This window comes from Protopterus annectens, chromosome 8.part0, assembly GCF_019279795.1.
Source record: "Protopterus annectens isolate FY-2018-M chromosome 8.part0, PAN1.0, whole genome shotgun sequence".
Lineage (NCBI taxonomy): Eukaryota > Metazoa > Chordata > Ceratodontiformes > Protopteridae > Protopterus > Protopterus annectens.
In genome coordinates, this window is record NC_056741.1 from 1,863,165,674 (window position 1) to 1,863,192,240 (window position 26,567).

General features: G+C 40.5%; 1 protein-coding gene across 1 annotated transcript in view; it reads left to right on the forward strand.

Moving 5' to 3' along the window:
* The first annotated feature begins 342 nt into the window (after window positions 1-342).
* LOC122809685 (adhesion G-protein coupled receptor G2-like) overlaps window positions 343-26,567 on the forward strand; it is a 345,403-nt gene continuing 319,178 nt past the window's right edge. The window contains exon 1 of the mRNA XM_044081361.1: window positions 343-452. Coding sequence (XP_043937296.1) covers window positions 345-452 — 108 coding nt within the window. The 5' untranslated portion in view covers window positions 343-344. The remainder of the gene's footprint in view (window positions 453-26,567) is intronic.

The window sequence follows — 26,567 nt, forward strand, 5'->3', positions numbered from 1 at the left end:
GTGTGTGTGTGTGTGTGTGTGTGCTGGTGAGATGCATATTGACTCACTCACCTACAAATTATTATTGCTTCATTTTATTTTATTAGTATTCCTTATTCCATCAAATTGCCAGTTTGATACGTCTGTTTCAGTTGTTTTCAAAAGTACATGATTCAGTGGTTTGCCAGTAACCCAGATCAAATGTTGAGGAACTCATATGCTTCTCTAGGAGCATGGATATTTAGCACAAAAATTTGGTGTAGCCTAAAAAATTTGTATTCTGCTTTTCAGAAACAGATTGCATATTGTCTGACTTTTTATTACTTAAAAAATTGATCTGTGTTTTTTTTTAATAGAGTAAAGACATGGAAATTGACAACAATCTGGTAATTGGAATACAGGTTGGGAATGCAGATATTCAAAATCTTAGTAAACCTGTTAGAATCATATTTCCACTGGTGAATACTCAAGCGGTAAGTTTAGTTTTGTTCTAAAGTATATTACAGTAATCTTTGCATGGCTTCATATTAATCTAAATATATGTTTCCAAAGTAAGAGTTGTAGTTAACTTCTGGTAACATCTCCAGAATAACAAGGGTTTTAATGTTCTTCCATCTGAGATCCCCAAGAGAAAAAATAAATGTATATACTTGGCATTGGCTCCACTTCTCTGATCAAAAGACCAAAATATGCAAGTAAATAATGCTAAAAGACAAAAAGTGATAGACCTCTTCCTTTCACACGGCATATGGAAATCCTTCATTATTACACAAAAATATACTGCAAGATGACTTTTAAGTTTTATTCTATGTCTTGAAGGACAGTTTGCTGAGAACAGCATAACTGGGTTTTGTTGAGTGCATTCATGGATTGAGGGTAGTAGTTCTGTATATAGAATAGTATTTTTGTATTTTTGTGTAATAGTCTGGTCTCAGTGTTAGCAATATGTAAGTAGCAGAGGGATGTGGGAAATACAGTCTCACACATTTGCGGCGAAGGGGGTCTTACCCCCTGCAAACAATGCACATTTTCATTGATTCTTTAAGCTTTCACACTGAGATGTGCTATCTCAATGTGTTTGCTTGTTAATGGGCTGGTCATGTCAACAGTTTTAACTCAATGATTTTGCCATTGATGAGATAGATGTCGAGTAATTAACCAGATCAAATCAGTTTACTATCAAAATTCCAAAACTCAACTGGTTGAGTAATGACTTACTTGAATAAAATATTGAAAATAAAAACATCGTCTATGCAAAATGACAAAAGCAGTAATGTTGACACATCAATATTTGACATTATCGACATTAATCAACTTACCTTGCAATCCATTGCTTTCCAACTTATGTTTTGCAGGGTGATAAGCCCCTCTGCACCTTCACACCCCCTGTTAATTATATATACAAACTTCAAATCACACTACAGTGAAGAAAAGGCTACATTTCCCAATCCCCACTGTAGTGCGATCTCCAAGTAGAACGTCAACCTCACAACAGCGAATGCATACTAGGATTCACTGTTGTGGAGTCGAACATATTTGGTTTGGCATTATGTGAACTGGAAAACAGTCTTTCAACCATCTCAGTTTGAGTGACTGCCATCCAAAATGTTGATAGTAAACCATTACATCTAATTGTATAATAACAAATAATATAGATATACACATTTAGAAATTTTTGTTAGTGTTCACTTTTCCAGTCTTCTGCCATCTCTATTTGGGAACTGAGGTAGGATGAAACACAATGTTATGCTTTGAATCCCAGTGCCCCATTTCTTTATGTCTGTTGCTTTAGTATGAGCATGAGATGAAAAAAACAGCTTGCAATATGGTTGAAATAATACATTAAAGTAATCTTGTTTGCAATTAATTTTCCCATATTTTGAAATGACATTGCTATGCCTAATAGTGTTTGCGGTACCAAAATCCTAAATGCATCTGTATCAGCAACCCTAAATAAGATTGAAACCTCAGTCCTAACAAAAATACTAGCTGTAAATCAAACCTTAAACCTAACAATAACTTATACTATTAATTTCAAACTTCATCACATTTTTGATATATATTCATTAATTTGTGGCACATGAACTTGTTGAACATCATCTTGGTTCACTCACAAAATTTCCTAATCTAAAACTGAATGCATGCATGCGTGCATGAATGAATTTATGAACAAAAAATGTATCCCTTCACATTACTGTTACCATAACCCTTAATCTAGCCTTTATTGCAGCTCTAGCCTTTGTGTTAACTACTGAAGTAACATTAACCATAACTACACTACTAGTACTAACTATAACCATCATAGCATTAACGGCATCCCTAACCAGGCACCTACGAAGCAGAATCATACAAGTGAATAAAAAGCAAATGTGCTTTGCTCACAGCCTATTCCTATTAATAATGTATTCTACCACTGAAATTTAGCATCATGGAGAAAAATGTGGCGAGAATTTAATAAAGCCTTCACAGTCATTTTTACCATGTAGGCATCATGCTGTGCTGCTTACATGAAAGTAAGCAGCTTTTAGATTCAGTAAGCACTGCTGGGTGCCGCACATGCACACGCCAACACGTGAATTTTCGTGATATGCAAATCACCTCATAAGCAGATGAATGTCATGCAAATGAGGCAGGCAGAGTGATCCAGCAAGCAGATAGGGGTGTCAGTGTCTGGAGTGTACATGGAAAAATTCAATGTACAGGAATGTACACAGTCAAAGGGGATGTAAAAATGTAGATAGATGGACAAAAATGGCATACCACATACACATATGAGCGAAACTATCTACAGTGTGTCTGAAAACTTAAAAAAAAAAGTTAAATTCATTTTATTTTTTTAAATATCTTATGCATGTTTGATGCACCACAGTGCACAAACATCAACAAAAGCAAAAAACTAACAAGCAACACAGCCAAGACTTGCCAACTAGCACTACCACACACTATTTTCAAAAATAATAAATAATAAATGCTGTTTATTCCATAAAAACGAAAGCATACCATATACATACATGTCATTTATGTTTATATATGCCTTCTAGATAGTATAGAAATAAAAAGACTACACACTTTTAATAGTAGTGTGTTGTGTGTTTAAAGTATTAATTAATTTTTTTTTTATTTTTTATGATTACGGCGAGCAAAAAAAAATTATTTCATTATTATTATTATTCTGAATGTTAGTTATTAATGTCTTGTTATAGTATTGGTGTTGTCACGAACAACAAGAAGTTTGGGGAAAAAAAGATTTTTTTATGTCACTATGTTACTAAATTACACAATTACATCATTAAATGAAAGTTAATTAATTATGCAAAAGTATTTAAGGAAAGCTGCTCCACAAGATTATTACTCTGAGGAAACCTGGTATGAAACTGGGTGAAAGCGCTTAGTGCACAAACATGCTTTATAAAAAAAAAAAGAAATGGGGAAAAACAAATTTAATATTATGTGACAGAAATGTATTACAGGACCATACATGGACTATCTACAGTGGTACATTGGCGCTGTTGCTAATGTGTTAGGGCTTTGAAGTGTGTAGTCTCCAGGCTGTGAGCACAGATCCCTATGCAGTTGAGGTGGAGTTACTAAATAGCATAAAGGGGTAATCGTGTTTGCATATCCCCTCTGTGTAGGCAGAGAACCATGTTGGTGTTCACACAGGAGGTAGCTGACATCAGGGGAAGGTGTGTCCAATTACTTCTAAGCTGATTTCAGGTTCACTGTGCCTGTTTGCATGGTGCACCACCATGCTGAGCATGGAAGTCTGGGAAGTTTGTGTACACTGACTACTAAGCTTTGTTTACCTACTGGGAATGCGTTTGCATGGCACTCCACAGTGCTGAGTTTATCTAAAAGCCAGTGATATACTAATTAGTTTTGACCCCTGTTTAACTTAAGCTAGGGCCATTAAATGATGTTAATGATATACTAGGCAGGTAGAATGCATCACGGGTAGCCAATCACGCAGTCAGCACCTACAGCAGACCATTATAAAGTATGCATAGACCCTATGATCTGATTTTCCCCGATACTCTGCACCATTGGAGTACAGACTTGGGGAATTTTAACTGAGATAATGCTAGGGGCTGCTGCAGGTCTGCTACATCTGTATGTGTTAGATGCTGAAGTCCATGCTGCGGCTGCTGCTGCTGCTGCTGCTGACAGTAGACCAAGACAGAGAAGGAAAAGAGTGTTATGGTCCAGGGTAACATTCCAGGAGCTATATGAGCTGAAGATTGTAGAGCACTACAGGGTGGACAGAGACATACTACAAAAACTCACTGAGCTCTGCTGCCCTCAACTCAGACCCAGAGCCAACAGAGGGGAACCCATCCCAGTGAAAACAAAGGTATTTGTAGCCCTTAGGATACTAGCTACAGGTACCTTCCAAAGATGAACTGGGGATATGATGGGAATCTCACAGGCATCAGCATCCAGGGTACTCCACCAGTTCCTGGATGCCTTGCTACCACATGCCGGTGAGCACATTTCTTTTCCCCTCACCCCTGAGGTGAGAGCCAGCAATATGCAACACTTCTACCATGTAGCACACTACCCTGAGGCACTGGGTGCCATAGATTGCACTCATGTACACATCAAGTCACCACCCAGTGAGGAGGGTAGAATCTATGTCAACCGCAAGGGGTACCACTCCATCAACTACCAGGTCAAGTGCAATGTCCAGGGCATTATCCTGAATGTGTGTGCTGGCATCCCTGGCAGTTATCATGACTCCCATATCTCGCAGTCATCACCGATGCACCAGATGTTTGCTGGGGGTGAACAACTTACATGGCCATTTACTGGGGGATGCTGGCTACGCACTGGAACTGTGGATGATGACATCCATTGGAAATGCACACAGACTCACTGAAGAACACCATAATGAGGCACACGCACAAACTAGGAACATCATAGAGCATGTGTTTGGGCTTCTGAAGTCACAGTTCTGGTGCCTCGATATATCTGGTGGAGCCCTGCAGTACACTCCAGCCACATGTGTACAGATATTTACACTATGTGCCATGCTACACAATATGATCCTGTGGAAACAGCTGCAGCAGGATCAGCAAAGGGAAGAGATGCACAATCTCCCACCAGTGCCTAGGTGACTACAGCCACACTCACAGGAGGACTTGGAGGAGGAACCCCTGGATGGTGTCCCTGTAGGGAGATGTAAGTGTGCCCAGTTTGCCCTGGATTTGGCTAAGAGACAACACATGGCACATTCACTGACAACCTAGGGCCCTAGAGACTGACACCTTACTCCTACTCGCATACATATATTAAAATTGTTGATGCCAGGCATCCCACACAACCTGTACCTATCCATGTATGAGCTGTGTACTGCTTGCATCACACAGAGTCAGCCATGAACTACAGTTCTGTCAACTGTTGCATTCGCAAGGTAAATATCTAACATACACACTACTTGTAAGGATTAATATGATATGGTATCATATGTATGGATCTGCTGCATTTATGCAAGGAAATATAGTGGGCTATTTGGACAGATGTAACATCCACATGGGACTACAGATACCCAGTCTAATAGTATGTGTCCCCTAATAATCACTAGGTCTCATGGTTCTAATATTCACAATATCAGTCAAGGTAGATGTTAAACAGTGGGGGTCACATGATGTTTGGACTGCTGTCTATCTCAGCAGATCATGTGCTGTTGGTCCCCCACCCCCAACACAGCAGTGTTCCTATATATCTGCTTTAACATTAATTCAGCAATGGTATATCAGCAGACCAAGCAATCTCAGTGCTGTAACATAGTACTCTATCACACATCGTATGTTCCACATAAAGCAGAAATAACAACATACATACTTATGCTCTTGATTTTGTGACAAAAGACTCCTCTCTGCCTGGCAGCCTGTGTGGTTCAGTGGGTAAGAGAAGTTAGCATGGGTGGTGGTGGTGTTGGTTCTAATCTGGAAGTATTCACATTTTTTGCACGTGAGGTACTATTATGTCAGTGTTTTCACACACTGTCATTCTGTGTGTGGTGTAACATTATGAACCTTAGTCACATATTAATTGCAACAGACAGCTGGTGAATGCCATGGCCATTTTGAGTAAAGTGCAGTACTGCAGAAACTGGGACAGAAGTAAATGTCTGTAGCATATCTCACAACCTGTTAGTGCAAGAAATCTGGACAAAGCCCACCAAAATGAGGGGACAAACAGAGGGATATTTTAAATACTGCTCTCACAAACTTAAAAACTTGCTAGAATAACAGGGTTTGTTTCAACAGACAGTTTTTCTGAATGATTTGAAGTCAGAAACTCAAATGTATGGCATTACTTAGTGACTGCAATCCTCAGTTCATCTAAGTGATTTGCCAGAAAACCACACATTTTATGAGGAGCAGGCCAAAGCTTTCACCAAAACTCTGGATATACTGTGAAACTCTGGACAGTTGAGAGGAATGGTCTGTAACACACAAAATCCTGGACTGGAGTACAGGTAGGTGTGGCTTGGAGTTACTTTATAAGTACTGACACTCCCACTAGGCATACCTAAATACTTAGTTAAAGTGAGCGCAATTCTGCTGCCCTGTCATCAGAATGACCTGTTGTGGATAGATATTTCTGTACATACAGACACATACATATACATGTCCATCTGTCACTGTCTGTCTCTCACATACATAGTATATCTATCGCTATGTAGTGTCAAATATATATATATATATATATATATATATATATATATATATATATATATATATATCACAATGATACATAGACTCTCTCCATATCTCTATACACACACACACAGCTGCATTTATATATACATCCCTATTATACACATAAATATGTGCGTGGATGTCTGTATTATCCTACATACATTAATAATGGGGGGTAAACCTGCACTATCGCACATCTGTACTGTTGCTCAAGAGATCTAAACAAAGGGCAACAGTACATAATCCACTTACATATAGACCCCTGTAACTGCTGGATGTCAGCACACAGACAGACACAGGTGAGCAGGTGTTTTTTAAGTATAATGTTGTCAACACATGAATGGACAGGGCACATTGTTCCTGCCACAGATTTGCCTATCTATCTGCAATCAGCCACATATGGCCATACTGCTAACTGTACACCCATAGCTAGGATATTAACATTTATTCCACTGTTAGGATACTAGATGCAGATAACAGTACAAAGCAAAATCACTCTGCAGGCCATACATGATGTTCAACACAAGCCTAGTCTGTGTAATATCCAAGTACTTTACCTGCAGTCACATATGCAGTCAACACAGCCTGTGGCATGTGTGATAAGTGCTCTGATCTATAGTGAATAAGACTAAATAGGTAAGGGTTCTAATGTCACTCCAGGCTACTTGGTGTGGTTGTGTGTGTATATCCCCCTGCAGAACAACTGCCATGCCCTCATGGGCTATCCACCTGCAATGGTTATGCACTTTTGGGTCCTGTAACATGCTGCTGGCCTCCAAACTGCCATTTTCTACAAGGCCTGATGATGTCATCCACATTAAGACTACCAGCTGACAATGTAGTATTAGATTTAAGCCGTGGTGTGCGATAAGTACTGTAATCTATAGTGTATAACACTAGATAGGTAGTGGTTCTAGTTTCACTCCAGGCTACTTGGTGTGTGTGATTGTGTGTATATCCATATGACATAAATATGATCACCTAGATAACATATGAATAGCTGAGGTTTTACAATGTTTTATTTGTAGTGGGTGATGTGCCCCCCCAAAGGACTGACCATAACAAGGCCTGCTGATGTCATCAAGCATAATATATCCTAAACTGATAGTACTAGCAAAGATGAGGTGTGTTGCATCAACATGTACTGAGATCAATAGTGTTTACCCTTACATCGGTAAGTGCACTAAGTGTGTGCCTTGGCATGTACTGTACACAGTGACTGGAAGTGGTGCTAGTCGCAGTGTAGCCATGTTTGTGTATGTGCCTTTTAGAGCATTTTACCTCATGTTATGGAACCATAGGACATTTGAACTTAACTAGTGTTCATAGTTTCATAGGTAGGTACTAGGCTATCGGCCCAAGGGCCTACACAAGCCACCCAAGAAAGTTATTTTCCTGTGCCACTGATGAGCAGAGACACAGAAGTGATCCCCGGGGTGTATTTCCTATTTCCCATCCACTCATCAAGATTTTTCTTGAAGAGTGCTAATGAAGAACTTTGCTTGACATAGATGGGTAGCCTGTTCCAGAGTATGGGAAGTCTCTGGGATAGGAATCTATCCCTCCAGCATGTTCTGTTTATTGTGGTGACAAGGTTTAGGTCCCTTGAGCATGTAGCTCAGAGGGATTGGGATTTCTTTAGGTGTAGCATGTCCAACAGCTCTGGGTTTCACATAGCTTTATATGTTAGGTAGAGATCACCTCTGAATCATGAGTGTCCAACTCATGGCCCCGCGGTCATGCCCTCAGAGAGCTTTCATCCCGCCCCGCGACCCTTAAATTGAAATTTTACTTTTTCCGTGTTTTCCGTCGCGTCCTTCAGCTGTTTTCATGCTAGCATCTTTCAGCTGGTGTCGCGACATGCAAAAGCACACCGCTCTTTTTTGAAGTTGCGGTAAAGTTAAACAGCTGAAGGAAGAGGACTGGAAAGAATCGAGAGCGAGGGGGATTTATTACACTGACTACACATCTCCTGCAGTAACAGGTAAGCTAAGGTATTTATTAGTTAGTATATGTGCCGGCATATTGTGAAAGGGGGCCATCTGCAAATGGTCAGTTTGATTGTACCGTTTTCCTTGTGTTGTGAATGGGCGCAATTGCCTAACAAGGTAGGGAATATTCTCTATTAATTTGCAGTGTAGGCAAAACTCACTACCTGGACCAGAAGCAGAAGTGCACAGTGCTTTGGTAGTGTTTGGTCTACAGTAGCATTATAGCCCAGGGGTGCAGCATGCTGTAGTACTGTACTATGGTTGATTCCTTCACCCTCAGTCTTCAGTGCATAATGTTTTCTTCTTCAGCAAGACACTTACTTACCAGCTAGACCAGTTATTCCAGGTTAACGCTAAAAACAAATAATGTGTGATACGTGGGCTTTTACCTGCTATTCAGATAGTATAAGTATAGTATGCATGTTCTAAGCATCTGCAGAACATACTTCTCAAGTGTACCTCAGTACGAGGAACATTCCTCATTTTGAGTCTGAAAAAGTCCATCTTCCGCGATGTTTCCCCTTGAAAGAGTCTGTCACACATTCAGACTTGGGGAATGTTTTCACTGAATCTGTTGCAGATAGTACTGAATCATATTAAGTAATCAAAATAACTTTTTTACATGTATGAAGTAGCACATTTTAACCATCCAGCGAGCTTCCTAATTTAAGTTGTTACGAAGCTGTTAATAGGTTTTCCACATTATGCGAGACAGTGTTCCTCATTTTGGAAATGGAAAGTTGAGACGTGTGCTGCAGAATGATGACTCTATGTCAGTAATTACACAGAAAGGCAAACTTGAACCTCTTCTATCTGGGCTGATTTATTTAGTGGGGAGTTGAACTTTTATTGCAGTTCAGCATGATTGCATGGTGAAGTTTGTTTACTTGCACACATAAAGTATCTGATGACTGATTAAGACTTGTTTTAAATGCACAGGAGACTTCATGCCTGTGTTTCTTTTAAGTCTGCAGTACTTAACCCACTTATGCCTCTCCAATCCTGCTGTTGGCTGTTGGAACCTTGATAGCATAAAGTTCCCATAATAAACTAAAGGCGTTGCCCTTTTTCATTATACGTAAGTGTATAGTTTTAGCAAGTGTTACTCTTGCATTTTTAAGTTTGTAATATTTTCTTTGTCCTTTACTAGTGTATGGGAGCATGAATGGATTTGTAATTTGAGGAGAATTCTGTTTCTTGTACCTTTCCCTTTTAAAAAATAAAGGTTTGCAAAAGAAATAATAAAAAAAAAGAGTAGGGTAAGAAAATTATCTTATCAAGGGCACAGATTATGTACTTAATCATCAGAGGCTGTGACAGCAACATTTGTCAGTGCTAAATATATGCACCTGCAGATGGTTTCCCACTATGATTGTTTTGGCCCTTCGGCTTGATGTCATGTATTGTAGGAAGGGCAGTTTGCCATATAGCACAGAAGGTTTACTTCAGGAGCAAGGAAAACATGAAGTTCTTTAAAATAAATTAGAGGCCTGCTGTACCTATTTTCTGAGGCATGTTTTGTAAAACAACAGCTCATACATTTTTTATAGTCTATCTATATATCTAGCTAAAGCCAGGTGAATTACAAGACATTGTAGTGAATGAGTTGCATGGAAGCTTTGAAGACGTTGAAATAGCCAGTAGATTTTGAAAGTATTTCTTTATGAAAGGAATTTTTGGACATGCACTTGTGAGTTGCCTGTAGGTATGCGAGTTCCTGAGTGTCAATGCATTTTGATTTAACTAACTTGGGACAGTTTACTTATTATATGCACTTTGTCCCCTCATAAGTTATCTGCTTTGTCGCCTTTTCAAAGCAGCCATTTGACTAGGTTTATTCCCATCCTCTCTGATATGAAAGATACACAAACAGATTGACAAAAGACTCACCATGGAGTACAACAGTGTAACTGTTGATTAGTCCATATATACCTGGCTTTTTTTTGCGTGAGAGCTTTTTTTTTTTTTGGTCTTCAGTTTACGTGAGACCTTTTTTTTTTTTTTTTGGTCCTCACTTGCCATCTACAATGATATATTTTACATGCGGCCCCCAGACCATTTCTGTTGACTCAATGTGGCCCTTGCAACTGAAAAGGTTGGACACACCCCCAGGCGATATGCTATGGAGTAAAGATGGAGTTTTTTGAGGCGGTCAGTGTAGGGCATTTGTTTGAGTCCAGTAATCCTCTTTCTGAGGTACTTCTGTGGCCTTTCCAGCTGCTGCAGATGTCTTGTGAGGTACATTCCAAAAGGGATGTTGTACTCTATAATGGGTCTAATGAGTGATGAGTAGAGGGTAACAATGACCTCTTTTTTCCTAGATGATAACCCTTTTCTGATGAGGTGTGCCACGTAGAAGGACTTCCTGACTACTGTGGCAATGTGACTATCAAAGGAGAGACTACTGTCCACCTGGGTCCCAAGGTCTCTTATCATGCATTGGGTGTTAAGTAGATTGCTGCCTATGTGGTAGTTCATGGGTACAGAGTTTTTACCAAAGGGGATGACACTGCACTTTTTGGCATTGAGCTTGAGGCCATGGCTCTGACACCAGGCATCTGTCTCAGAGGGGAACTTCTGTAGGATGTCCACATCATTTGGGGACTTGACTATGGCTCCTAGTTTGCAGTCATTTGCGAACTTCATTAGCCAGAGGCCTTCTGTGTTAGCCTGTACTTCAGAGAAATAGATACCAAACAGGAGTGGTCCCAGGACGGAACCCTGTGGTACTCCACTTGTCACTGGTTTGAGGTCAGATTTGGAGTCTGCAACTTTTACAGTGTGGGTTCTGTCAGTGAGCCAGTTGGCAACTCATCTTGTGATGTAGGGATTTATGCCTAGTTTATTGAGTTTAGCTATAATTCCAGAATGGGGGATGGTGTCAAAAGCCTTGGCGAGGTCAGGATAGGCTGTGTGAACCACTTTACCCTCATCTACGGCTTTGGTGACTGCCTCAAAGAAATCGATCAGGTTCAGGAGGCATTATCTGCCTTTCACAAACCCAAACTGGGTGGGATCCAGAGTTTGGAGGTTACCAATGTCTTTGTTCATGAGTTACATGATGATATGTTCCATGGCTTTGCCGACCAGGCTCGTCAGGCTAATAGGTCTATAGTTCCCGGGATCAGTAGTGGCTCCCCCTTTGTGGAGTGGGATAACTGTTGCTGTGCGCCATTCAGTGGGCACAAAGCCTGATGCGAGGCTATTATTGAACATGGTGCTTAAGTGGGAAGCCAGTTCATTCTGAAGTTCATGTAAAACTCAGCCTGGGATGTTGTCCGGTCCCATGGATGCTGTGTTTTTGGCTTTAGAGAGTGCAGCTTTCACCTGCGTAACTGTGATTACAGGGACTCTGCATTCTTCCTGTATAGATATGGGCCCTTTAGGGGTGAGGGGGGTAAAGTTAGCACTGAACCTATCTGCCAGGATGTTGGCAATATCAGTTGGTTCTGTAATTTTCATGCCTTTGTGCTGTAACTCAGAACAGATCTGGGTGTTGCCATTGAGATTCATGACATAGCTATAGGATGCTTTGTGGTTGTCCTTGGAATTAGTGGCAATTTTATTTTCTTAGCTAGCTTTGGAGGATCTTATAAGGGATCTCAGCTTCTTACTGAGGCTGACCAGGGAGCTCCTCCACTCATGGTATTTTACTCTCTTTTGCAGCAGTTTCTTCCTTCTGTTGTACAGTTTGTTTATGGCAGGGGACCACCAGATTGGCTTCCTTTTTTTGGAGGATAGCGTCTTGGTTCTGTTTGAGACAGCACGATCCATGCACTCATGTAGGTGCTTATAGAGTGCATTTATGTAGGATTCAGCAGTTGTAACTGTATTGTCCATCTGCATGGGTGTAATGAAGTTCACTACTTCTGTCTTAAAAAGCATGAAGTTGGCTTTGGAAAAATTTCGTACTGTGGTTTCCTTAATGGGGGGTGGGGGTGGGACGTGGATATCATGGGTGATTAGCTTATGGTCGGATCGGACCAACGAGGAGTTGACTTCAGGTGTGGAACACCGGTCACTCATGTTGGTAATGACTAGGTCTAGGATATTGTTGCCCCTGGTGGGGGTGTGAATAAGTTGATCTAGGGCATTGGAGTTTATGAATTCCAGAAAGCGTTGTGCTAAGGAGTTAGTACATGAGTAGTTTTCCCATTAATGGTAGGGTAGTTGAAGTCGCCCATTATTAGGGTGTTTGGTTGAACCCTATTATTTTCCAGTACATCAAGAAAAGAGGAGTGGGAATCCTGGGGCATGGTGGGGGATCTGTAGCAAGCTATAATTTGGATTGCAGTTTTGCCAAGAGTTAGTTGCACTTGGATAACCTCGGATGCATTATGCTGAGCAACTAGCCTGGAGGTGTGGATAACCTTAATGAATATGGACACACCCCCACCTTTGGTGTTTCGGTCCAGGTTAGATGGCCCAAATGTGTGGTATGAGTTATAGCCTGGTAGTGCAGGGGTGCTCTCTGGAGCCTTGAACCAGGTCTCAGTCACTGCACAGATATCAATGTTCTCCATTTTAAGGAGTGCCTCAAGTGTGTGCATTTTGAAATTTAGACTTCTAGCATTGAGTAGCATTACCCTCAGTTTTTGCTTGCCTGTTCCTGTTATGGTGGTGAATTTGTTACTTGAACCCTGCCTACAAAAGGCACTATAGAGGCAGAAAGAGCCTTAGCCAGTATGCGGAATCCTAGGGGTGACAAATGCAGGCCATCTGTGGCAAAGCATCGTGGTCTTTTGACCATGTCATCCCAAGCAGACAGATGCTGGATCCCCTTTGAATGACACCAGAAGCTTAGCCAGTTGTTGAAATCAATCATTTTGTCCTTGTACTGCGGTATCATTCTGGGTGATGGCAGAATGCTACTCAGGGCTAGAGTCATACCTGCCTGGGCTACAAGATCGCAGAGCTCTTCCATGTCTCTTTTCATGTAGTCCAGGGAGGTACATCTCAGGTCATTCACACCAACATGGACAATGACAGAGTCATATTTGTACTTCTTGTGAAGTGACCTGAGTGCGTGGGTTATGTGGCGGATCCTGGCACCCGACAGGCAGCTGACAGTAACCTTCTCCTTGTTTAGCCTGGTGAGTGGGACATCAATGTGCCTGACTATAGAGTCACCTATGACTAGTGTGTTGGGTATGTTGTTTTGCCTTATTGGCTGTGTTTGAGTGGTGCACTGAATCTGTGGGCTATGTGTCATTTGGGTTGTGTTGGGGGATGGAGGTTGCTTGTGTTTCTGCTTTGGAGGTCTCTGTTGCTTAGGAAGATTATTATTGAGAGCCTACGTGAATGTTTTTGAGTTTCTATGTGTGGATTTTAGTGGTGAAGACGTAGTGAGACTATGCGATGTGTGTGGTGTGGTGCAAATGTTTACCTTCTCCTCATGACTGTCAGGTTTAGTCTTGGTTGCTGAGAGCTTTACCTCCAGTTTGGCTTGATAAGTGCATCTCTCACAAGTTGTAATGTTGGGTGGTAGGAGGAGAGGGTTGTCTGTGTACATGAGGCAATTTCTACATTGCCTAAAGATGCCCAGATTCATCAGATAGACAGGGGAGAACACTGGGAACTGGCCCTTGGACATGCCTGAATAAAAAACTATTTTCCCCTAGATAAGTGAGGAAAGTGAGTACAAGAGCTGTTTTTCTCAACGCCAGTGAGAAAAGTAAGTACAAAAAACATTTTCCTTTAGGTAATGAGGAAGATTGAGTGCTATTGTAATTAGTAGCTTATTTAGTGCTTACAAGTTCTGAACAAGTGCTGAGTATCAATAAGCAAATTTAAGTGCTAAAACTAAGAATCTGTATCTGCACTAGACGAGTTACAGGACAGAAACAAGTGCAAATGCAGGCTTTCAAATCAGAAAGTTGAGAGAGATGGAAGATTGCCCAAATGGACAATAATTACAAATTCTGGGCCAGAACCACTCCTTATGTGGTAGACAGGTTAACTAATACTTACCACTCCCACTGATAAGCTAAAAGGCTTCCCTCCAACACAGAAAGGCTTGGGGGGCTCAGAAGCTTACAAACAGTCCTGGATACAGAAAATCTGTATCTGGAACACTAGTTACTGGAAAGGTAGGAAACAGGCTTACAGTTTTGTTTTGTTTTTTTTTACAAAAAAGTAGTAAAAACAATTCACATGCAGTATAAGCTAGCACACTTGAGTATGTAGCAATATTAGACCACACACAGTTTGAAAAATGCAATTAAATTAAAAGGGACTAAAAGCAAGTGCAGAAAGGGTTTATTAGGTAGAATGTGATAAAAAGATGGGACTGGGGGAGTGTCCTAGATCAAATCTACAGTGGGGTGGGCACTGCAAAAGCCACCAAATTTAAACTACAAACCAAAAACAGGGAGGGAGGGTGGGGATGACAGTTTCAGCAGAGATTTGAGCAACCACTAATAGTATAAACTATAAAACCAAATAAATATACTCAGCTCTGTATATTTGCAGATCAGACTCTCAGAACAGTGAGACAACAGATATCTAAGACACAATTAAACTCTATCATAAACAAAACTATACTCAACTCTGTATATTTGCAGATAGTCTTGTAAGGCTGTCTCTCAGAACACAGGTTCCAATTTAAATGCAGGCTGTTATTAACAGGTCAAATTAAGGGAACCTTGAGTTAGGTAATACACAAGCTATAAAAAACAGTTATATCAGCTGAAGAGAAGGCAATAAATGGGAGTGGGGTGGGAAGACAGTTTCAGCAGAGATATGAGCAACCACTAATAGTATAAACTATAAAATCAAAAAAATATACTCAGCTCTGTATATTTGCAGATCAGACTCTCAGAACAGTGAGACAACAGATATCTAAGCAACAATTAAACTCTATAATAAAGAAAACTATACTCAGCTCTGTATATTTGCAGATAGTCTTGTAAGGCTGTCTCTCAGAACACAGGTTTCAATTTAAATGTAGGTTGTTATTAACAGGTCAAATTAAGGGAACCTTGAGTAAGATACCACACAAGCTATAAAAAACAGTTATATAAGCTGAATACAAGGCAGAAAATGGGGATGGGGTGGGAAGAGAGTTTCAGCAGATATTTGAGCAACCACTAATAGTATAAACTATAAAACCAAAAAAATATACTCAGCTCTGTATATTTACAGATCAGACTCTCAGAACAGTGAGGAACAGATATCTAAGCAACAATTAAACTCTATAATAAAGAAAACTATACTCAGCTCTGTATATTTGCAGATAGTCTTGTAAGGCTGTCTCTCAGAACACAGGTTCCAATTTAAATGCAGGCTGTTATTAACAGGTCAAATTAAGGGAACCTTGAGTTAGGTAACACACAAGCTATAAAAACAGTTATATCAGCTGAAGACAAGGCAGAAAATGGGGGTGGGAAGACAGTTTCAGCAGAGATTTGAGCAACCACTAATAGTATAAACTATAAAACCAAAAAAATATACTCAGCTCTGTATATTTGCAGATCAGACTCTCAGAACAGTGAGACAACAGATATCTAAGCAACAATTAAACTCTATAATAAAGAAAACTATACTCAGCTCTGTATATTTGCAGATAGTCTTGTAAGGCTGTCTCTCAGAACACAGGTTCCAATTTAAATTCAGGCTGTTATTAACAGGACAAATTAAGGGAACCTTGAGTTAGGTAACATACAAGCTACAAAAACAGTTATATCAGCTGAAGACAAGGCAAAAAATGGGGGTGGGGGTGGGAAGACAGTTTCAGCAGAGATTTGAGCAACCACTAATAGTATAAACTATAAAACCAAAAAATATATACTCAGCTCTGTATATTTGCAGATCAGACTCAGAACAGTGCAACAACAGATATCTAAGCAACAATTAAACTGTATAATAAAGAAAACTATACTCAGCTCTGTATATTTGCAGATAGTCTTGTAAGGCTGTCTCTCAGAACACAGGTTCCAATTTAAATGCAGGCTGTTATTAACAGGTCAAATTAAGGGAACCTTGAGTTAGGTAATACACAAGCTATAAAAGGCAGTTATATCAGCTGAAGAGAAGGCAGAAAATGGGGGTGGGGGTTGGGAAGACAGTTTCAGCAGAGATTTGAGCAACCACTAATAGTGTAAACTATAAAACCAAAAAAATATACTCAGCTCTGTATATTTGCAGATCAGACTCTCAGAACAGTGAGACAACAGATATCTAAGCAACAATTAAACTCTATAATAAAGAAAACTATACTCAGCTCTGTATATTTGCAGATAGTCTTGTAAGGCTGTCTCTCAGAACACAGGTTCCAATTTAAATGCAGGCTGTTATTAACAGGTCAAATTAAGGGAACCTTGAGTTCGGTAACACACAAGCTATAAAAAACAGTTATATCAGCTGAAGACAAGGCAGAAAATGGGGGTGGGGTGGGAAGACAGTTTCAGCAGAGATTTGAGCAACCACTAATAGTATAAACTATAAAACCAAAAAATATACTAAGCTCTGTATATTTGCAGATCAGACTCTCAGAACAGTGAGACAACAGATATCTAAACAACATTTAAGCTCTATAATAAAGAAAACAATACTTAGCTCTGTATATTTGCAGATAGTCTTGAAAGGCTGTCTCTCAGAACACAGGCTCCAATTTAAATGTAGGCTGTTATTAACAGGTCAAATTAAGGGAACATTGAGTTAGGTAACACACAAGCTATAAAAACAGTTATATCAGCTGAAGACAAGGCAGAACATGGGGGTGGGGGTGGGAAGACAGTTTCAGCAGAGATTTGAGCAACCACTAATAGTATAAACTATAAAACCAAAAAAATATACTCAGCTCTGTATATTTGCAGATCAGACTCTCAGAACAGTGAGACAACAGATATCTAAACAACAATTAAGCTCTATAATAAAGAAAACTATACTCAGCTCTGTATATTTGCAGATAGTCTTGTAAGGCTGTCTTTCAGAACAGAGGTTCCAATTTAAATGCAGGCTGTTATTAACAGGTCAAATTAAAGGAACATTGAGTTAGGTAACACACAAGCTACAAAAAACAGTTATATCAGCTGACGACAAGGCAGAAAATGGGGTTGGGGGGTGGGAATACAGTTTCAGCAGAGATTTGAGCAACCACTAATAGTATAAACTATAAAACCAAAAAATATATACTCAGCTCTGTATATTTGCAGATCAGACTCAGAACAGTGTGACAACAGATATCTAAGCAACAATGAAACTCTATAATAAAGAAAACTATACTCAGCTCTGTATATTTGCAGATAGTCTTGTAAGGCTGTCTCTCAGAACACAGGTTCCAATTTAAATGCAGGCTGTTATTAACAGGTCAAATTAAGGGAACCTTGAGTTAGGTAACACACAAGCTATAAAAAACAGTTATATCAGCTGAAGACAAGGCAGAAAATGGGGGTGGTGGTGGGAAGTCAATTTCAGCAGAGATTTGAGCAACCACTAATAGTATAAACTATAAAACCAAAAAATATACTAAGCTCTGTATATTTGCAGATCAGACTCTCAGAACAGTGAGACAACAGATATCTAAACAACATTTAAGCTCTATAATAAAGAAAACAATACTCAGCTCTGTATATTTGCAGATAGTCTTGAAAGGCTGTCTCTCAGAACACAGGCTCCAATTTAAATGTAGGCTGTTATTAACAGGTCAAATTAAGGGAACATTGAGTTAGGTAACACACAAGCTATAAAAAACAGTTATATCAGCTGAAGACAAGGCAGGCCATGGGGGTGGGGTGGGAAGACAGTTTCAGCAGAGATTTGAGCAACCACTAATAGTATAAACTATAAAACCAAAAAAATATACTCAGCTCTGTATATTTGCAGATCAGACTCTCAGAACAGTGAGACAACAGATATCTAAACAACAATTAAGCTCTATAATAAAGAAAACTATACTCAGCTCTGTATATTTGCAGATAGTCTTGTAAGGCTGTCTCTCAGAACACAGGTTCCAATTTAAATGCAGGCTGTTATTAACAGGTCAAATTAAGGGAACCTTGAGTTAGGTAACACACAAGCTACAAAAACAGTTATATCAGCTAAAGACAAGGCAGAAAATGGGGGGGAGAAGACAGTTTCAGCAGAGATTTCAGCAACCACTAATAGTATAAACTATAAAACCAAAAATATATACTCAGCTCTGTATATTTGCAGATCAGACTCTCAGAACAGTGAGACAACAGATATCTAAGCAACAATTAAACTCTATAATAAAGAAAACTATACTCAGCTCTGTATATTTGCAGATAGTCTTGTAAGGCTGTCTCTCAGAACACAGGTTCCAATTTAAATGCAGGCTGTTATTAACAGGTCAAATTAAGGGAACCTTGAGTTAGGTAACACACAAGCTATAAAAACAGTTATATCAGCTGAAGACAAGGCAGAAAATGGGGGTGGGGTGGGAAGACAGTTTCAGCAGAGATTTGAGCAACCACTAATAGTATAAACTATAAAACCAAAAAATATACTCAGCTCTGTATATTTGCAGATCAGACTCTCAGAACAGTGAGACAACAGATATCTAAGCAACAATTAAACTCTATAATAAAGAAAACTATACTCAGCTCTGTATATTTGCAGATAGTCTTGTAAGGCTGTCTCTCAGAACACAGGTTCCAATTTAAATGCAGGCTGTTATTAACAGGTCAAATTAAGGGAACCTTGAGTTAGGTAACACACAAGCTATAAAAAACAGTTATATCAGCTGAAGACAAGGCAGAAAATGGGGGTGGGGGTGGGAAGACAGTTTCAGCAGAGATTTGAGCAACCACTAATAGTATAAACTATAAAACCAAAAAAATATACTCAGCTCTGTATATTTGCAGATCAGACTCTCAGAACAGTGAGACAACAGATATCTAAGCAACAATTAAACTCTATAATAAAGAAAACTATACTCAGCTCTGTATATTTGCAGATAGTCTTGTAAGGCTGTCTCTCAGAACACAGGTTCCAATTTAAATGCAGGCTGTTATTAACAGGTCAAATTAAGGGAACCTTGAGTTAGGTAACACACAAGCTATAAAAAACAGTTATATCAGCTGAAGACAAGGCAGAAATGGGGGTGGGGGGTGGGAAGACAGTTTCAGCAGAGATTTGAGCAACCACTAATAGTATAAACTATAAAACCAAAAATATATACTCAGCTCTGTATATTTGCAGATCAGACTCAGAACAGTGCGACAACAGATATCTAAGCAACAATTAAACTCTATAATAAAGAAAGCTATACTCAGCTCTGTATATTTGCAGATAGTCTTGTAAGGCTGTCTCTCAGAACACAGGTTCCAATTTAAATGCAGGCTGTTATTAACAGGTCAAATTAAGGGAACCTTGAGTTAGGTAACACACAAGCTATAAAAAACAGTTATATCAGCTGAAGACAAGGCAGAAAATGGGGATGGGGGGTGGGAAGACAGTTTCAGCAGAGATTTGAGCAACCACTAATAGTATAAACTATAAAACCAAAAAATATACTCAGCTCTGTATATTTGCAGATCAGACTCTCAGAACAGTGAGACAACAGATATCTAAGCAACAATTAAACTCTATAATAAAGAAAACTATACTCAGCTCTGTATATTTTGCAGATAGTCTTGTAAGGCTGTCTCTCAGAACACAGGTTCCACTTTAAATGCAGCCTATTATTAACAGGTCAAATTAAGGGAACCTTGAGTTAGGTAACACACACGCTATAAAAATCAGTTATATCAGCTGAAGACAAGGCAGAAAATGGGGATTTGGTGGGAAGACAATTTCAGCAGAAATTTGAGCAACCACTAATAGTATAAACTATAAAACCAAAAATATTCTCAGTTCTCTATATTTGCAGATCAGACTCTCACAACAGTGAGACATTAGATATCTAAGCAACAATTAAACTCTATAATAAAGAAAACTATACTCAGCTCTGTATATTTGCAGATCATCTTGTAAGGCTGTCTCTCAGAACACAGGTTCCAATTTAAATGCAGGCTGTTATTAACAGGTCTGTTTATTTGCTAAGTTTTTCTGCATAGCCACCTTTTTTGAGCATTTTCTGGCTTGTTAAACTTGATTTCTGCATTAGTAACTGTATTTAGAGCACAACCTAGAACTGTTTACTGAATTTCCTGTTTGCATTTATTTTTAAAATCTTTTTTTTCTCAAAACTTGCATTTTATCTGTCTTTTGCTTAGCACTCTTGTGTGGGGTCATTTACTGCACTGTTATAACTTGTTGATACTTGTGAACCTCTGCTATCTCTGAAAAAACAAAAAAAAACATAAAAAATCTTGCTTTTTTCCCACTTTTCTGAGATTTAAAAAAGTTCAGTTACGGGCTTTCTGTTCTTGAACTGTTTGTAAGTTTCTGTGAGGCCATTTTTTGCTTGGGCTAAAGGGAAGTCTCTCTGTTCATCAGTGGCAGTGAAAAACATTGAGCAGCCTGCCTGCCCCTGTGGGAGTGGTTACTGACTTGAAACTGTAGTTTTATTGGCCATTTTGGGTCAATTCCAAAATTCCTTCATCTTCCTCTCTTAAAACCCTCTTTTGCGTGGTTTTGTGCATTTTTGTGCATAGCGCAACAGTGGGCAGAGCCGCCTAATTGGGTTTAAACTATTCCTGGCTACACAAAGTCTGCTCTTCACTTTTTCCCTTTGAACTGCTCTATCTCTCAATTTAAACACCATATTCTCATTCTAAGGCCCTTCACTGGTCCAATTAAGTAATCCTACAAGTTAGCACTATTAAACCATAAGCACTACTTACTCTTATACTCTCTACGATTACCCTGTCCTCTATTGGTCCATCTTAAATTCAGTTTCCCTATATTACTCTAGCATGTCCAAAGGTCAGTCAATGGTTTCCTCTCCAGTCCAGCTGGTGAATCTGGGAATTTTGAGGCAATGTTACAACTGTCTCATGTACACGGACAACCCTCTCCTCCTCCAGACAGGTTAAATATATGTGAGAGATGCAACTATTTAGCCAAACTGAAGGCTGAGCTCTCTCATCTCAAAACTGGTGTAACCAGTCAGGAGGAGAAGGTAACCTCACACAACACAATTCCAGTATCACATAGTCCCACCACATCAGCGAACCAAACACATAAATACACAAAAACATACTCGAAGGCTCTAAATAAAAATCTAACTAAGCAACAGAGACCTCCAAAGCAGACATCCAAGCAAACGCTACCTCAAAAGAAAACACACACAACACATAACCCACAAAGTCAGTGTGCCAAGCAGCCACAGCCCTTAAGGCTGAATAACACACCTGATACTCTTGTAATAGGTGACTCTATTGTCAGACACACTGACGTCCCACTCACCAGGCTGAATAAAGAGAAGGTCACGGTGAGCTGCCTGTCGGGTGCTAGGATCCACCACATAACGCAAGCACTCAGGTCACTCCAAAGCAAATACAAATATGACTCAGTCATTGTACATGCTGGTGTGAATGACCTGAGACATCCCTGGACTACATGAAAAGAGACATAGAGGAGCTCTCTGATCATGTAGCCTAGGCTGGTATGACCCTGACCTTGAGCAGCATCTTAACCTCACCTAGAATGATGCCACAGTACAAAGACAAAATGATCGATTTTAACAATTGGCTAAAATGTTGGTGTCATTCAAAGGGGATCCAGTGTCTGTCAGCCTGGGATGACATGCTCGACAAGCCATGTTGCTTAGGACGGCTTGCACCTGTCACCACTGGGCTTTCGGATATTGGCAAAGGTTCTTGCCACCCCCATAGTGCCTTTCTTAGGCAAGGCTCAAAAGTCAAACCCACCCCCATAGACAGCACAAGGAACAAGAAACTAAACGCCAGAAGTCTTAACCTCAAGATGCACGCAGTCGAAGCTCTCCTCAGTATGGAGAATATCGATATCTGTGCAGTGACAGAAACCTGGTTCAAGGCTCCAGAGAGCACCCCAGCACTACCAGGCTATACCTCATATCATGCTTTTCGGCCCCAAAACCCAGACCAAACCACAAAAGGAGGGGGAGTTTCCATATTTATCACGGATATCTACACCTCCAGGTTAGTGGCATTGCACAAAGTATCAGAGACCATCCATGTGCAACTAACAGTGGGAAAGACTGCTTTTCAGTTTATAGCATCCTACAGACCACCCTCTCAAAGTCAGGAATCCCACTCGGCTTTCCTGCAAACATTGGAGAACATGAAGATCTTTCCGAACACCATTATATTGGGTGACTTCAACTATCCAAACATTGACTGGGAGCACTACTCAAGCCCCAGCACCTTAGCCCAAAGGTTTCTGGAAATTATAAACTCAAATGCTATGGAACAACTAGTCACCACTCCCACAAGAGGGGACAACATACTAGACCTGATCATTACCAACATGGGGACTGTATGCTCCACACCAGAAGTATATATCCCTCATTGGTAAGATCAGACCATAAATTAATTTCACTGGATGTCCACATCCCGACCCCACCCCCAGCCCAGAAAACCACAGTGAAAAACTTCTCAAAAGCGAACTTCTCACTTCTCAAAATCGAAGTGGAATCCTTCAAGGCCCCAGGGCCAGTGGAAACTATGGCCCAAACTGCAGAATCCTATATAAACGCATTCTACGGACATCTCCAGGAATGCATGGATCATGCTATCCCAAACAAAACCAATACCCAATCATCCAAAGGCAGGCGTCCAGTCTGGTGGACCCCTGCCATAAATAAACTGTACAACAGAAGGAGGAAGCTACTACATGATAGAACAAAATCCCTAATAGGGAAGGCATCTCTGATCAGTACTAGCAAAAAATTACGATCCCTCATAAAATCCTCCAAGGCCAGCTTCGAGAGAAAAATTGCACAGGACACCAAAGACAATCATAAGGCTTTTTTCAGTTATGTTAGAAACCTGGGATGCAACTCCCAGACTTGTTCTGAGTTGATTCTAAATGACAAAAAATACACTGAAAACACAGACATCGCCAATATCCTGGCAGACAGGTTCAGTGCAAACTTCTCCTCCCCCCAAAAGAGCAAGTATCTATACCGGCAGAGGGCTGCCTCCCAAACATCTCTGATGCTCAGGTGAAGGCTGCCCTCTCCAAAGCAAAAAACACTGCTTCCATGGGACCAGATTGCGTCCCAGGTTGCATCCTACATGAACTCCAAGAGGAACTAATCCCTCAAATAAAACAGCTATACAATCTCAGCCTCACTACAGGATACATGCCCACAGAATGGCATACAGCAACAGTGGTCCCACTCCACAAAGGTGGAGCCTCTACAGACCCTGGAAACTATCGCCCCATAAGCCTGACTAGCTTAGTCTGCAAGGCTATGGAGAGGATCATCATGGAGCTCATAAACAAAGACATTGGGGACCTACAGACACTAGATCCTACCCAGTTCAGCTTTGTCAAGGGCAGATCCTACCTTTTGAACCTGGTTGACTTCTTCAAAACAGTCGCCAAAGCCATAGATGAAGGGAAGGTAGTCCACACAGCCTATCTGGACCTTGCAAAGGCATTTGACACAATACCCCACTCAGGCATCATAGATAAGCTATCCAGCTTAAATATAAACCCCTATGTCACAAGATGGGTCGCAAACTGGGTCAAAGACAGAACCCACAGAGTGAGAGTTGCTGGAGCCATGTCAGACTCGAAACCGGTCACAAGTGGCATCCCACAGGGTTCTGTCTTGGGACCACTCTTGTTCGGTATATACTTTTCGAGGTACAGGCAACGTGGGAGGACTATGGCTCACCAAGTTCGCAGACGACTGCAAACTGGGCCATAATCAACTCTCCAGCTGACACAAACATCCTTCAAAAAGGTCTTACAGAGACAGATAACTGGTGCCAGCGCCATGGTTTAAAGCTAAATGCCAAAAAATGTATAGTCATACCCTTTGGCAAAAACAATGTGCCACAAATTACCACATAGGAAACCCATTAAGTACAGAGAAAGTTATTAGGGACCTGGGGACCCAAGTTGATAGCAATCTCTCCTTTGAAAACCACATTGCCAAAGTGGTTAGAAAGACCTTCTACATAGCCCACCTCATCACGAAGGGTTTCACATCTAGATCAAGAGAGGTAATCGTGCCCCTTTATTCATCCCTCATCAGGCCCATCATAGAATACAATGCCCCTTTTGGGATGTACCTTACCCGACACCTGCAGCAATTAGAAAGACCCCAAAAGTATCTCACCAAGAGGATCAAGTGTCTCAAACAGATGCCATATGCTGCTCGGTTAAAAAAACTCCAGCTCCACTCAGTTGCATACTGCCTACTTTGAGGCGATCTATGCCTGACATACAAAGCTATGTCAAATCCAGATTTAATGGACATGCTCCACCTCAGTAAATCTAAATCCCTTAGAGCCACACACTCGAGGGACTTGAACCTCAGCACAGAAATAAATAGAACTTGCTGGAGGGACAGGTTGATAACCCAGAGGCTCCCTTCGCTCTGGAATAGAATTCCAGTTCATGTGAGGCAGAGCACCTCACTGAATCTCTTCAAGAAGAATCTCGATAGGTGGATGGGGGATCATAGGTTTGTCCCAGGGATTACTCCCGTGTCACTATTAGACAGAGGCACAGTAAACTAAACCTTAAAAAGGGCACAGTATACTCAAATCAAGGGGTGGTGTAAGCCATACAGAATTGGGCTAGGCTTATAATTGCCCCATGGCAGATAGCCTAGTATGAACCTATGAACCTATGAACCTAAATTAAGGGAACCTTGAGTTAGGTAACACACAAGCTATAAAAAACAGTTTTATCGGCTGAAGACAAGGCAGAAAATGGGGGTGGGCGGTGGGGAAGATAGTTTCAGCAGAGATTTGAGCAACCACTAATAGTATAAACTATAAAATCAAAAAAAATATATTCAGCTCTGTATATTTGCAGATCACTCTCAGAACAGTGAGACAACAGATATCTAAGCAACAATTAAACTCTATAATAAAGAAAACTATGCTCAGCTCTGTATATTTTCAGATAGTCTTGTAAGGCTGTCTCTCAGAACACAGTGTAGTAGCCACAGAGCCCTCACAATCATAGACATCTTTATAGCCATGGTTACATGATCAGCACATATTTCCCCAATCCAAGATGGACACAAACAGGTGCACTGCATTGAGATGATGGTTGCCCAGTCAATCATACAGATGTTATGTGTTGAGGTGTAATCAGATGCACTATGTGCCATTAGGCAGTGTTCTGTGTCAAGGATGTGCTAGACAAATCTCTCCCACAAGCATCTAGTACTAACATCACATACTAGGTTAATGTCCTTACAGTGAGTTATTCATCTACTCTGCCTCCTGAAGATAGGCAGCATATGCAATCAAGCAGAGTCACACATTACCCTGTATGCAAGGCACAGATTACCTCTGAGTAGTTTGTATACCACAGGCGACAATGACACTCATTGCAGATGATCCCCAATTAACACATACTGAAGATGTGAAGTGTCCTTGTGAGGGGCTATACTGTTGTGTGCAATTGCCAGTACTGTGTGGAAAGGTGCAGCAACAAATGGTCATTACACTCAGATATTGGCATGCTGAGGGTAGAGTATGTGGAAGTTAAGAGCATTTCAGGCAACTATCTGTACTAGACACAGAATATTTGTAGATGGGTCATCTCCATCACCACTGCTTGTAGATGTGTTAGTTCCTAAAACCCTGGTGACATTCATCAAGGGTAGCAGACCTTATCACAGAGTAAGGATGCATGAGTATGCTGAATGCTGCCATTGTCCTGGTTAGCCTGTTGTACCCATATGAAGCTATGGAGCCATGCACTTATAGTGCTGTACCTTTCTGAAGACATATTTCTGCTGTGCTGATATGCCATCTTGTGTTGCTTTATTGTCACTGTGCATCCATAGGTTATCTCAACAGACTCCTGA